Genomic DNA, 13803 nt, shown 5'->3' on the forward strand with positions numbered 1-13803 from the left:
GTAGATAACCCTACAAGGCCAACTTCCAGCACTATTGAGACTGTCTGCTAGAAATGCCTCTCCTTAGCAGCTGTGCTATGCTAGCGTCTTCATCCAAGTGTGTGGTGAATGATCCAGAACGCTCTTTATTCAGGGCTGACATGCCTCTATACTGCATAAATAAGACATTTTAGCTGCCTCAGGCAGGCCTTTTGAGTAATTTCCATGGGCACTACAAGGAGTCAAGATCTGGTAGCCCAGACAGTAGCTGTTTGAATTGCACATCCATCTTTTAAACTTAGACACCAGAAGAATTGCACTGGTTTTCAGCAACTGTTACAGATGCTCTGAATGAATCACTTACTTACACTCACACAGTAAGCATGCATATTTGAACCCACTTGGGCCTCCTGTCCAAAGCTATCTGTGTTTTGTGACGCATACTTCCCAAGCATCAAAGCCAGTGAGGTTTGTCTGCAAGCTGCTGAAAGAAAATAAACTCATTTGTTTCTTTAAACATGTTAGTAATTTTTGTCCATGCAGGCCACTGTGAGTCAGTGATGGCAATGGAAAACATACCAACGGACAGGACACTTGGCTGTTATTCTGTACACTAAGTCAGGTCTAATTACTAGCATTTTTTTAAGGAAAGATACCTTTCTCCTCTCCTCTGCAGCCTCCAGCTTTTTCTGGATCTCCTCAAGAGAGAGTTCTTTCTTCTTTGGAGAAGCTAAAGTTCGTGGTGCTTCTGAGACCGGAGATGGCGGCTTTAGGATCAGTTCAAAGGCCTGGCCCGAGGCACGTTTGTTGATTTGTTTCACTTCCATGTCTGCGCAATAAAGTGAGAAATGGTAAGTCCTTCAATACCTCAGCGGTATTGAGGAGAGAAGCAGCAGAGACGTTAGTGTAGGATCAGAAGTACAGACAAAAGATTTAGCATCTTTGCCTTGGGCATTTTAAATGCAATGGCAGATTATGGGCTGAAAACTGTTCTTAGGAGAAGTACATTCCATTTTATCTGTAATAGCTTAATTATACCTTAATCTCATAAAGATAAAAATGTACAGCAGTTTTGGAAGCTTATTGGGGTTCTGTGTCATTTCACACCCCCTGCCAGCAGTGCCCAAGCTGATTAATTTTTTAAGCATGCTTTCATCTTTTCTTGGTTTCCTTGGGAATTATGTCAGCTGTGAAGAGCTGTAATTTTCAAATGGGTAGCAGGAAAAGTACAGCTCAGTATGAGAGGGCTAGCTTTAAGAGTTTAGTTAGCTGCTATTAGGAACAATATCCAGCATCACGGGTAATGCACAATCAATAGAACGTAATAGCCAAAACCAGCAAATGAATTGTTAAATCAGCAAAACATCCACTGACTAACATTAGGGACTGGGACGGTGAACTGAGTCATTTCCCAGCAGTAGCACATTATCTGACCTGCAGGATGATTTCCAGTGAAAGTCACTCACCATCATATTTATAGATGTTCATGTTGCGAGGTTCAGGGTAAAAACAGGAGCAGATCAGAGAGAGCATGGACAGCTCCTTCATCTTTTCCTTGTAAGCTGAAACGAGAGACTTTGTTAGCTCCTTCTTAGCGAATCTTAGTGAATCTCTGACTGAGGTGACTGGCTGGGGACCAGCAAATCTGCTCCATCACCCACCTGGCAGATTTCTCTAGAATATTTACTTTCAACTATTTCTTCTGCATTGAGCCTTTATCAAATCACACGAGATGCTCAGTACTGCAGAGATTGCTTCTTATCTCCTACATGACCTCAGCCTTGGGTGTAACGCAGACAGTTCTCTCTGGTTTACAGAAAGTTAATCTGGCTACCAGGAACTCTATTTAGCATTGGAAGAGTGCCATGACTCCACTCTCTCCTGGCAGGTGGAGAGACATGAAGCTTTTACAAATTCTCTGACGTATCCAAATGCAATTGAGAACAGCTCTGAAACGCTGCCTGTGTGTTGCCATAGGCAGATGCTAAAGACATTATCTGTTACAAATGAAAATGTCAACCAGATAATTAAAAATAAAACCAGAAATGGGGATACATTTATCAAATCCTTTGCATAATGTCCTTAATATGCACAACTACTTGAAACAAAGCTTTTCCTTCCTCACTTACTGGCCAAAATATGTTGCTTGCATACTCAGGTCTAGTGTATATCAACTGATGCAACAAATACCCTTGTAATTTACCTTTACGGTGTTACCTTTACTGAATTTGTAATTCCTATAGGTCCCAGTCATGGACTGAGGAGTTGGTCTAGAAATGGTGGTACCAATACCCAACCATTAAACAATGATGTCCTGCATTCACCCCTTCTAATTGCTATCATCCATAGGAAAATAGTCTTGTATCTGGTCGCTTGGCAGGTCAATGACAGAGCTCAGACTAGAGCCAGCTCCTGAGTCCCAGGGCAATACCCTCGCCACTGCCCACACCGCATGAAGTATATATGTTGAGGGGAGGTTGCTTCAAAATTCATCTTGGCACAGACAAGTCCCTGCTACTATCAAAATCATATCTACAGAGGCAGACACACATTTGCTGCCAGCATGTGAAAAGATGGCTTAAAATATAACTGTGGCTGAAAGATTGTACTTAACCAATTAGACCAAATTAATCCTTGATCTTACTAAAGGCAAATCAGACAGGCCTTTGATCTTCAAATTGTGGATACATATGAAATTGTCATTCAGTCTTTCTCATGGATGCTCTTGTGCTTTTTGAATTTGATTTTCCTACTCAGAAAGGCCCCCGAGGTTGATGAGGGCTTGAGAGCCTTTGGGCGCTTTTCAAAATGGTGGGATTTGAATGATCCATCAGTTCAGGAATGGATTTCTAACTGCCAGTGGATGATTAATTAATCTAATTAAGCTTTGCATGGGGGCCTCTAATAATGGACACTAAGTAACCCACCTAAAGAACATACAACTTTTCGGAAACCATTGGTGAAAGCCAGCATCTCACGTCAAAAGTGTACTGAAGATTTTGCTTTCTGTGAACTGAGGTCGTCAGCTTGGACTTGACAAGTTTTTTAGTTTGAAACATAAGTACCAACTTTCAAGGAATAACTCAAAAATCCTCTGAAGAAACAAATCATGTCTAACTGATGTCTGTTAATAGTCAAACATAATGATATGTTCATTAGGCCTCCATCCAACAAAGCATTTAACCACATGCATAATTCTAAGCACACAGGTGTGGTTGTCCAGACTGTCCTTTGAGGTGAGCTTGCCCGCACCACCAAAATTGCATCTTTTTCAGGAGGGAGGCTGTGGAGTGGGCGCACGCGAGACCCTGCATGCTGCCTGGGAGGCTGTGTGTTCTACACAGAAAATGGATGCTGGGTTGCGTGTTAAAGACATGGCCATTGACGACACAGGCTGAAAGCTAAACGTTCTTATACAAGGTCTGCTGAATCACTGCTACAATGTATAACTTGAAATTTCTTTTTAGAAAGAGGCAGGCAAAGCAGCATCCTGGGAATCCTGCCTTTTGGGGCCTTTGTTATTATTCCTTATCTTTGCTTGACATTGAATATGTCTTGTTTTCTAACAGCATTTAAAACAATTAGAAAAAGGTGTTTGTTCTCCCAGCTTGTCATCTGCAAACCATGGCTGGAAAAAGATAAGAACGCGCTCAGCTCTCTTTCCTGTCCGCACAATAGCTGCACTGAAAGCACGCTGGCGAAATGATTTCCTGTTTCATTCTGGCCACTGACAGAATTAGGATGACTTTTTATGCTTTAAAAGCATTGCATTTTCTTTCTTCATGGTATTGGTCTAGTCTCCATTTGCCCTAGAAAGTCCTTCAACTATAGTTGGAACTTGGCTTGAATAGTCCCAGCAAGTTCTGGAGGCTGCTGCGACCCTGGGAACCAAACAACCTGCTGTGTTGACAAGTACTGTTTTGCCTCTTGGAGACTTAAGGGCTGAGGCCCTCAAAGGAACTGAAGACCTACACACCTCCTCAGGCATCCAACATCAGCGTTGTGATGACTTGTCCCCCTTGACCAGGCAAAGAACAGCTTATTTGGCAGCACTGAGTAGCAGGAGCCCTGCTTTGCCCAGCTGTCTTTTCCTTAAACTGCCATACATTAAAAGAAAAAAAAAAGCAGTAATGTTAGTCCAGTTAGCGGTCTGATTAGAGTGGCTGGACCATGTCACACAGGTTGAACAGGGAGGTACTGTGCTTTCCCAAATCCTGAGCAGTTAGTGTTTAGCCATGGAAGCCTGTTCTCTCAAAAAGAAACGTTTTTCTATTAAAAAGGCAGCACACTTAGGCCAGAAAGCCAACAGCACAGCATTTATGCAATCTGCACAGGACCTCTTGTGTTAACCGAAATAGGCACAAAAATTATCTGTCTTATAGTGGAGCTCTTAAAAACCCTTGAAGACAAGCAGTGATTGCAACAAAGTTTATTTTCCAAATGTGTTTCAACTGGCTTGCTAATTATATAGCTCCTTGTGCAGTCATGTAGGGTACATATCATTCCATTACTGTGCAAGTTAAATGAAGGAAAGTAAATGATGGTAATCGTAATACTACAAAAGCTTTGATAGGGAAATTGCTAGGAAAGAACAATGTTGACAAAAGACAGCAACAGAATCTTCTTAGTTATATGCAGCAAGATTTAAATGCTTAGATGCATTAAAACCTTCAAAGTTGAGCAAGAGCAGAACACTGATTTTTGCTAAAACCAGAAGTGATTTCAGTATTGCAATTCTTGCAATTTTGCTGTGAATATCCTAGTGTTTACAGGTTGTCTTAATTTCCGAAGCTATGAGATTATTTCAGAACCTCATCTACTTCTTTTAAAATAAATCCTCATCTTCAGAGTTGCAGAGAAAGCCTTAGAAATATTATCTAATGCCCCTAAAAGCTTTGACAGCTTCAGAGAAGATGAAACTCAGACAGCTTTGAAACTCAAGAACGCATGATTTTTTTCTGAATGAGTCCCAAATGCACCTTAATATCATTGTTTTAAGACCATCTCACCATTTTCTCAAACTTCAGGCATTATTTTTAACAGCTATGTTTAGAAACAGTGAAACCACTCCCTGTGTTGGGTGAACATTTCCATGCTCTTTCTTTGCTGGTCCAGGTAAGATCTCCCGGAGGCTTTCAAGGCGCCAGTGCTACGTCTGCACGAGCAAGTAGGGAAGCACAGCAGGACTGGATCTCTGGAGGGAAACAATTCTAAGGACTCCATGCCCATGCTGTATATATTTTGGGGTTCTTTTCTTTAGACTAGTTTGGTCCCGTGGTTTGAACAAGCATTAGTGCCTGGAGGATAGCAGACGTACTAATAAAGCACATATTCCAGTTTCATTACCTATCAAGTAAACCAGTTTGTGCACTCCGAGATTGCTCTGCAGTGTGAACCAAAGCACGGTCAGCTGGGGTGTTTTGATGATTCACTTCAAAAGTGTTCTCCTGATCTCAAATAATATGCTTATTCAGATACATCCCATATTCCTCCACTAATGACAGAAAATTAGTCCATCGCCAGTCCTGCAGCTCACTTGCCCATTGAGTGAACCTAATAAGGAGGAGTGCTATGGCTGCCATTAGAAGTCAGCAACTGCGTATTTGTTGCTGGGAGAAATAGGAAGATTAGGGAAAACACTGGAAAACCACCCTGTCTGTTCTCATCTGTTATCCAATAGCTATAAGGAATTTTTTACAGTTTACACTGTAAAATTAAGGTCTGTCCTGACTGACGGGCCATGAGCAATTTGGGTCACATTTTGTTCCTTGGCAAAGCACAGCCAGGACAGATTGCTGTGTCACAGCAGAGACCATTATTCATAAGCAAGACTATTTTTAACACATGAAAGCAGAGACATAAGTGTAAATGATGCTTACAATTAACATCTGATGAAGGCAAATCTGTTGATTCCTTTTGCCTTACTGAATCTAGTCTGCATAGAATAAAGTGTTACTGATTTTTGACACTTCAAGTCCCACTAGCCAACTACTTCTTGAAGTTCTGCACACCTGGAAGGAAACAGAAACTGGCACGTTGCCCATCGTCAAAATGGGCAACCCATCACATGGCTCAGCCCCGTGTTCCCTTGCCAGGTGCCTGTGAGACCGTCAGCTTTCTGAGACTGAACTGAAATCCTGCTTTGTCTTCTGCTTTGGAATAGACTGCAGGAGTGAGAAGTAAGATTAGGTGAAGCATGAAACGCAAGGTACAGAAGACCTACCAGAGCCATCCTTTACATCCATTTCTCACGGTTGTTATTGACAAAGCAGTTTGTTACAAATTTCACTTTGTTAATGCTCCTTTTGAAGTGCTAGAGTTTTTGGTTTGTCAAGACAATGCTTTAAGTCACGAAAAGCCATGTAATTTTGTGAACACCAACAGGCACACTCTGTTGGCCAGTATTTTTTTTTTTTTATAATCCATTTTAGTAGTGTTCTGCATCCTTTTCTGTCAAATGAAATGCTGTTATATGACCATAACTGCAATTTCTTCCCCATAGCTGGTGGGGTATTTGAAGAAGGCTGCAGATGAGTGCTGGTAAAGTGCTGAACTAGTATTGGGACTAGTACATGGGACTGGGGGAAGTAAAACTCAAGATGGTGCATGAGTGATAGGGATTCTTCATCTAATTTAATTTTTGGCATTCGTCTGAGATGTACGAGTCTGGGATTCACTTTAATTAATGCTGGCCATCTAATATCTAAGACAGCTAGTCTGCAGCAGTCACAAAAGCTTTCTTTTTAGTCATGGAGAGATAAGCACCACTAGAGAGTGACTGGTCCCATTCCAAGTGACATGTCGAAGATAAACGAATTAGGTTGTCTTAAGGCCAATGAATGTCCCTCCATTGTCAGAAAACCTAATGATGTTTATAGGCTTATGGAGTTGCCAGTAATGAAGGGAATGAAAGCAAAAGCCCCTGCAGTGAATCCATCTTATCCATCCCTTATGCTCAGTCATGAGTGACATCTCATTTTGGTGGTTCACACAGGTGGGCCTTATTTTGGGACTGTCTCTCCGAGTGCAAAACACTGTTCAACAGAGTATTTGATGTGAGTCCATCTCGTAACTTCATGTACATGTGTACTTGTTCAGTTTCCCCAAGAAAAATTAGATTTGCTTTAAATTGTACTAATGGCTCGTGGGCTCAGAGCAAAGGCACTCGAGATGAGCTGGACAGAACTGCCCCTTTAATGCCCTTTAGTGCTCATGTTTCACTGGTGGGATAGGTGGCACAGTACCCTCATTCACTTGGGGCCATTCTTTGGTGACCAAGTCTCTAAAATTGCACTCTTCATATACTGCAATGCAGTATATAGGGACAGGTATAGAGTTTTGGTCACGTCCCCTGCCCCTGAATTTTGTGATATTTCTGAATCTAGGCCATAGAGTAAGCAGGTACTATGAAAAGGAAATGGGAAACAGAAAATGAGGAAAAGAAATTGTGAATTGCTGCGTTTCCTCTGTCAATAGCGACTCTAGCATTTCCTACTATATGTCCAGAAAATGAGAAAGAACAAACTTGGACAGATCTAATCCGCTGGCAACTCAGAGTTTTAAAAAGTAGTTTTAGGCATTAATTTCTGTAGCCCTCATGACCATTCTGAAGTCACTAAAGCTACCTAGGTTTTGGCAGGAGTATTAGCAACTTTATTCTCTCCAACAAGAGATCCTTTTAACAAACGGCTTTGAAATGGCTTGGGATGGAATCAAGCATTAGTGTCATTCATAAAAGTACAGAGTGAAATCAGGGAGCACTGTAGCATCAATTCTTCAAAACACAAAAAAAGATGCAAGCGACAGATCTGATCCTTCAGCTTCCTATTAAGACTGTGTCAAATTGCACCAATAAACCCTGTCCTCGAGTGCAAGCCCTTGCATGCCACTTCTACAGCATAGTTCAGGTGATAGCACAGGATCTGGCTGGAAAACCCATCCCAAGGAATACACAAGCAGCTGTTTTCTTATGCAAAGACTGCCCAATAATGATTTTCTTGCATCTACGGTGTGTCGATGCAAACACATGCAAACATGCAAATTGGAGGCTGGCACAAGTCTGACTGAAAATTGCCCCTAAATTTACAGCTTAATCACTGATCATGGGTTTTTGGACTAAAATGGACTACTCCAGATGCTGTGTCTATGATTTTTACTTAATGTGTGTGATGATTGGATTCAAATGTCTTTGCTCACTTTATTTTCTGATGTCAGAATGTTAAGATGTGAAGTTACTATTCTGTATTATTTCAATTTATGTAATTTTCACTGCTGAAGCAATGAGAAAATCCATTTACTGAACCCTGGCTGTTATGGTCATCTGTGACATGAGTTAATGGGACTATTTTGTCAGGCTAATGAAACCGCATTGTCAAAATGAGATTTTAATGGAAAGTTTTTTTTTTTAATTTGTGGAAAAAAAAATCTTGTCATGGTTACTCGAAACAAGCAGATGCAGATGCTTTGCCATAGTCACTATTAGAGAGTCTTGGGCCAGATTGTACTGTCTGTTTACAGAAATGTAAACACACGCATTTCCTTCCCGTGTGGAAGGAATACAGAACCTGTGCCTGTCCAGAGCCTGTCAGTGCACTCAGGGACCTGATAGCCTCACCACATCACATGCTGGTGGAAACATGGGAAGAACAGAAGTAAGCCAGACAAGAAAGCTATGGGTAAGCTTCTCCTCCTTCTCCAGCTCTGCAGAAACTAGTCCGTAGCAGTGGCAGAGCCAGATGCTGCACTCTCTCTTGTGAGCCAACCCTTTGGAGAGCCAGTGCATCACATCAGCTTGAGGAAGCTCTCGGTGGTTCAGTTCCAGCAGTCCTCCGGGACTGAGGGGAAGGCAATGGAGCCCAATGCTAATACAGAGGTCTGCAGCCCTCCTGAAATCCATTTGAACTTCAGGGAACTTCAGCCAGGGCAAAAGCAAAAATTCCAGAGATTTTTTTTCCCAGGGGGAGAACACCTCCTTCTTTAAGGTCTGTCTTGTCTTTGCAATTTTTTTCAAGGCATCCCCCGTATATTTCCCTCCCTACCTCCACACCCCACCTCCCTTCCCCCAGTTTTCTTCCCATAGAGGTTTTTATGTAGGAGAGGATGGGAGTTATTAAAACAGACTTTGAAGACAATGGAGAGGATGAACAGTGAGGAATGAACTCAAAAGCTACAGTACTCCTAACATAGCTTTAGTTCCTGCTGGTTAAGTGAAAACAACTGTTTAATTTTTTGTGGTGAGAAGTTCTACCCCTGTTCTTCAGATGCTTTGGCAGGCTGCTGGTGTTTAAGACGCTGAACTTATGCCTACCTTCCTAAGAGGCCATCACAGCCACAGATAGTTCCCGATACACTATTATCACCTAAGTGTGAAAGTCATGTAAGCATCAATAGTTTGCAAGTCTTTAAGGCAGCCTCATCCAGCAACCATTCTGCTATCTGCTGTCTCCTGTATTCTGTGGAAGCACAAAAGATTGTGGAAATTCAGCTATGGGATGATGTAAACAGAAGAGATTTTCCTGAAAGTGAACTGGATGGAAAAAGGAAATAGGCGGTAGCAGCTGCACCAGGAGGAGCTGCGCCCCTCCTTATTTGGCTCACCTTACCTGCTTGAGAACTGCTGTTGGTTTTGTTACATACCTGCACACGGGGAAAACAGTCTCTTTTGATTGGTATTGTAGCAAGCTTGATTCTGTCATGTCTTACAGAAAATCCTCAATTTTACTTTTAGTTTAGGACTACTGATAGAGTAGTAGTAATGACTCTGCACGTTATCATTCTCGGTCTGATCCTATCATTAATTTTCCCGTTCTCAAGAAAAATCCCTATCCCCTGAGCTATCACGCGGAGACTTACATGAATGATTTAAGGATCAAAACCTTAAGCCCTGGAATTTCTGAATGGGCGGATTTGCTTTCCATGATTTAATGTTCACTGTGTGTAATGTATTTCCTTCGCATTGTATGCGTCAAGGGTTGTGACATAGCCTTTTGCCAGCACACAAAGCCATTAAACTCTTTTACTTCTGAGACAAGTTACATATAAAACGGCTTAAAAACCCAGATATTTCACTCCAAAATTTCCACCAACATGATTTTGAAGATCCCCCCTGGTAGGCAGCACTGAACCAGAATCTCAGTCTCCACAGAGGCGAAAAGGAGTGTTTTCAGGAATGCTAATGTTCACGTGTGAAGGACAGAGAAGCAGGCGGCTTCTCAGAGACTCTCCTCAGCACACTCAGCACAGCCCTGCTGCACACAGGTTATCTTGTCTCAGCATTTCGGACATTGGGGCTACCACCTCTACCAGCCTGCTTTAACAGCAGCGTAGTGCAGTTTTCTTCAGGACTTCCCTGCAGCAGGACAACCCCCAGATTTATGATCTTCCCTCAGAAGTGGCTATGTAGTGCTTATGAGCCCGCCGAGCCACGCTGTTTCCTGGGTGCAAAGCTGCGGTCTTGGCTTGGTCCTGGGTCCACGCTGGTGGCTGAAGCACCAGGGAAGGATGTGCAAAGGAGGTGGTACTTCTTCAGTGTCCTCGTAACAGATAACAAGTGAGGTGTGGGGTGGACTGAGTCACAGCTTGGAAGGACAGACGTTGCAGAGCCTGCAGGAGCCTGCTTTCCCCCGAGAGCCCTGGCGTGCAGGTATCAGCCACCACAATGGCAGCGTGCCTACAGCTTTCTGCTTGCTGGTGATCCAGGCACTGGTGGGAAGTGCGATTTTGAATCCTTGTGTTGAGCACACTAATTCTCCCTGGAGCACCCAGCAGTCAGGGACTAGGCTATCGGATATGGCTACCGTCTCCCAGCACGCTCTTAAGGTCATCTCGTTATTGTATTGCTGGATGACACGGAGGCCCAGCTGAGATCTGCACTACTTTCTGTACAAACATGTCGGATATGAACACCCTGTGCCAAAGAGCTTATGGTGTAAGTGAGAAAGACAGGCAAGGGATGCTGGGGGGTGGGAAATGACCCAGAGGTGAAAAAAACTGCCTCAGGTCACAGACCCGCTCTGTAGGAAAGCTTCGTGGAGAGCACAGGTCTCCTGATTTCTGGATGAGTGACACCTCCGTGGGTACAGGCTGTCTCAAATTGAGAGTGCTGCAGACAACACGGGCGCTGGCTGCTGAAACAGCCCCTAGAGTGAGGATGCAAATCAAGTATGATGAAATAGGACGGCAACGGTTTCATGACAGCCTGCTATGATCAAACAGCATCTTCCCAAGGTATGAATCGTGCTGCGGGTTCTGTTTTAGCACAGTAAGACTGGGTTACTAGAGCAGGGTGTGACAGAGGTGGCTGCCAGCATTTCGTTTATTTTTCTGAATCTCGCCCTCAGCCATGTGTGTTTGGAATGGTGGCATTTATTCAGTTTTTCCTAATGATCTCTTCAGAGGCTTCCACTGACTTAATTTTGCATCACCCTGATCCCTTTATGTAGGCTCAACAAACTCTTCCTGGTCTTGCATCACCCGGGCACGTGTCATCCACTGACACTGGATGTCATTTTAGTCCATGGTGGCTGTGTAATATCATGCTTAGAGAGTAATGACATAATCCTGGCATATTGTCAGTCTTCGCAGTTGAAATATGAGTTCTGTTATTGTTTCTTTTCATCTGGACACAGTAGATCTTTTCTAGACTTGTAATGATATTATTTCAATTATGTTATGAAATCCCTCCTCATCATCTTTGGACTGAGGTTACAGTCAAATTGTTTTAAGAGCCATACTGAGCTTCTCAGCAGAGCAAGTTTTAGGAATTAATTCCATGTTCTGAAAGCAAGCCATTGATACAACATCAAGCAAAGGAATAGGCCAAAATGCTTCAGCAAAGAAGGCAATTAAGAAAGAATGGGTAAAGAACCCAACTTTTTCTGTTTTCATCATTCAGGGAGCCTCAGCTGTTGTGGAATTCCTCCATCAAGGGAACAGAGCTGCATTGCTACCACAGAGAGTCTGGTCCTTGCCATTTTTCTGGGATCAGATATACATGTGGTTTTAATAGAACTGTAAGTCAGATATAAAATGTGACTTTTTTTTATAACTCATATAGGGGTTGTAACCACAACCCTCATTAGTACACATCTTGTGCCATTCCAAATGCAGATATCTTTGATGTCTTCCAATATTTTAAAAATTGTGCTTTGAACTGATGAAAGCCAAAATATTAGTTAGTCATAACTTAGGGCTCAGAAAACAATAAGCAAATTCAATTGCAAGGTCCATTTTTTTTTTGCTTTAGGCAAAGAAAATACTGAGGGCAATCAGCTAAGTAGAAATTTGTTTATATTATATGGGATAAATGCAATTATAATTTGCAGTAGGCTTGGACTCTTCGTCTTTATATTGCAGTAAATAAACATATTCCTTGCTTGCTGAGTCATTTCACTGAGTGCAGGACCTACTGCAATTATTTTCACACCATAATTATCAGGAGAATCCATGTTTTTTTTTTTAGAGACAATATGCTGCTGTGAGGGCTATGGAAGGTACCCCTCAAACTAATAATTTCATATAGCCTAGAAAACCCATTTTATAGTGTCTGAACAGGAAACACATAGAAGCATTCATTATTTAGTTTTTATATATGTGTATACATAGAATTGTATATGTATAAAGCTTTTTTTACATAAGTTTATTGGTTGATTTTGAGCAATCTGCATGTATTTAATGTATTTAACCCAGAGCCAAATATGTGTAACTGCATCTTTATGCTACACAATCACTCTTTCTGGCTGCCATGACTACCAACTAAATGTCAAAATGCAAAAGACAATGAAAGCAGACAGTTTGAAAAATCCAATTTTCTTTTGGGTTTTGAATGGAATTTTAATTTCGTGGGACATTTTAAAATAAGGTTGTCTCATCAGTTTGAATAAAGGCATTAGTTTGCTTTCTGTACACAATTGCAAATGACATATGTAAGTCGATTACTTAAAAATGAAGGGTTCCTCTCCTTGCAATAACACAAACAATGGCATACACATTATAATTGTGTTAATTTACAATAGCATTTTAAATTTGAATAGCAGAACAAAATAAGCTCTTAGTAAATGACTTTTAAGTTTCTGTATAAAACTGTTTGGTATTAGAGTTTGCCTGTCGACGTAACTTGTATTTGTGGAGGATTTTGCTTTAAACCCAAGGAGGTGTGATAATGGAAATTGTGTTGCAGATGCCCTGATACTCTGGTTTATACTCTGGTGCTTTATATCCTATGGCTTAATTCCCTTTTTTCATAACAAAGACTATAGAAATTTAAATGCTTTTGTACAAATGTAAGAGTCTACTCAATTGGGTATATGTGGGAGCAAGGGGCTGTATCTCTTTAATTACAAGATAATCCAAAGGACTGAATTTCTGGATTTAGAGAAATTTAGTCCCTAATTTAAGAAAGTCTCCCTATGTAGGAAGCCCATCAAGAGTGTGTTTATCCTTGGAGAAATCCTTTGGTTCAAAAATAATTTCTTTAGGTTTTGAAGGACTTTGAAAGCACTGCACAGACTAAGCAAAAATGACAGCAACTCCCTGATCAACCATATTGATACAAAGCAGATTCTGTAAAACTTTTCCTTTGTTGTTATCTCCTAACAAGTGGGCAGCAGAATGACTAGGAAAAATATCTTTTGGCAGGTCCCCAGATCTTGAAACTTGGGCTACTTCTAGACATTTCAGTGTTCAACATGTTCACCGTGAAAATCTATTTTCACAGCATTTAAAGACATAAGATAATTTTCTGCTAGACTTCTACACAGTCCTAAAGAGAGTACAAACGCCCTAGTGAGATTTCAGATGATGTTTCAGTGTGTGGCTACGTAAACC

General features: G+C 41.6%; 1 protein-coding gene across 1 annotated transcript in view; it reads right to left on the bottom strand.

Annotated features, from left to right (window-relative positions):
* STMN2 (stathmin 2) overlaps nt 1-13803 on the bottom strand; it is a 41774-nt gene that overhangs the window by 13304 nt on the left and 14667 nt on the right. Inside the window, exons 2-3 of the mRNA XM_075140639.1 lie at nt 1446-1541; nt 636-808 (exon numbers count right to left, since the gene is read on the bottom strand). Of these exons, the coding sequence (XP_074996740.1) occupies nt 636-808; nt 1446-1541 (269 nt within the window). The remainder of the gene's footprint in view (nt 1-635; nt 809-1445; nt 1542-13803) is intronic.

Source organism: Calonectris borealis, chromosome 2, assembly GCF_964195595.1.
Source record: "Calonectris borealis chromosome 2, bCalBor7.hap1.2, whole genome shotgun sequence".
In the NCBI taxonomy this organism is placed as follows: Eukaryota; Metazoa; Chordata; class Aves; order Procellariiformes; family Procellariidae; genus Calonectris; species Calonectris borealis.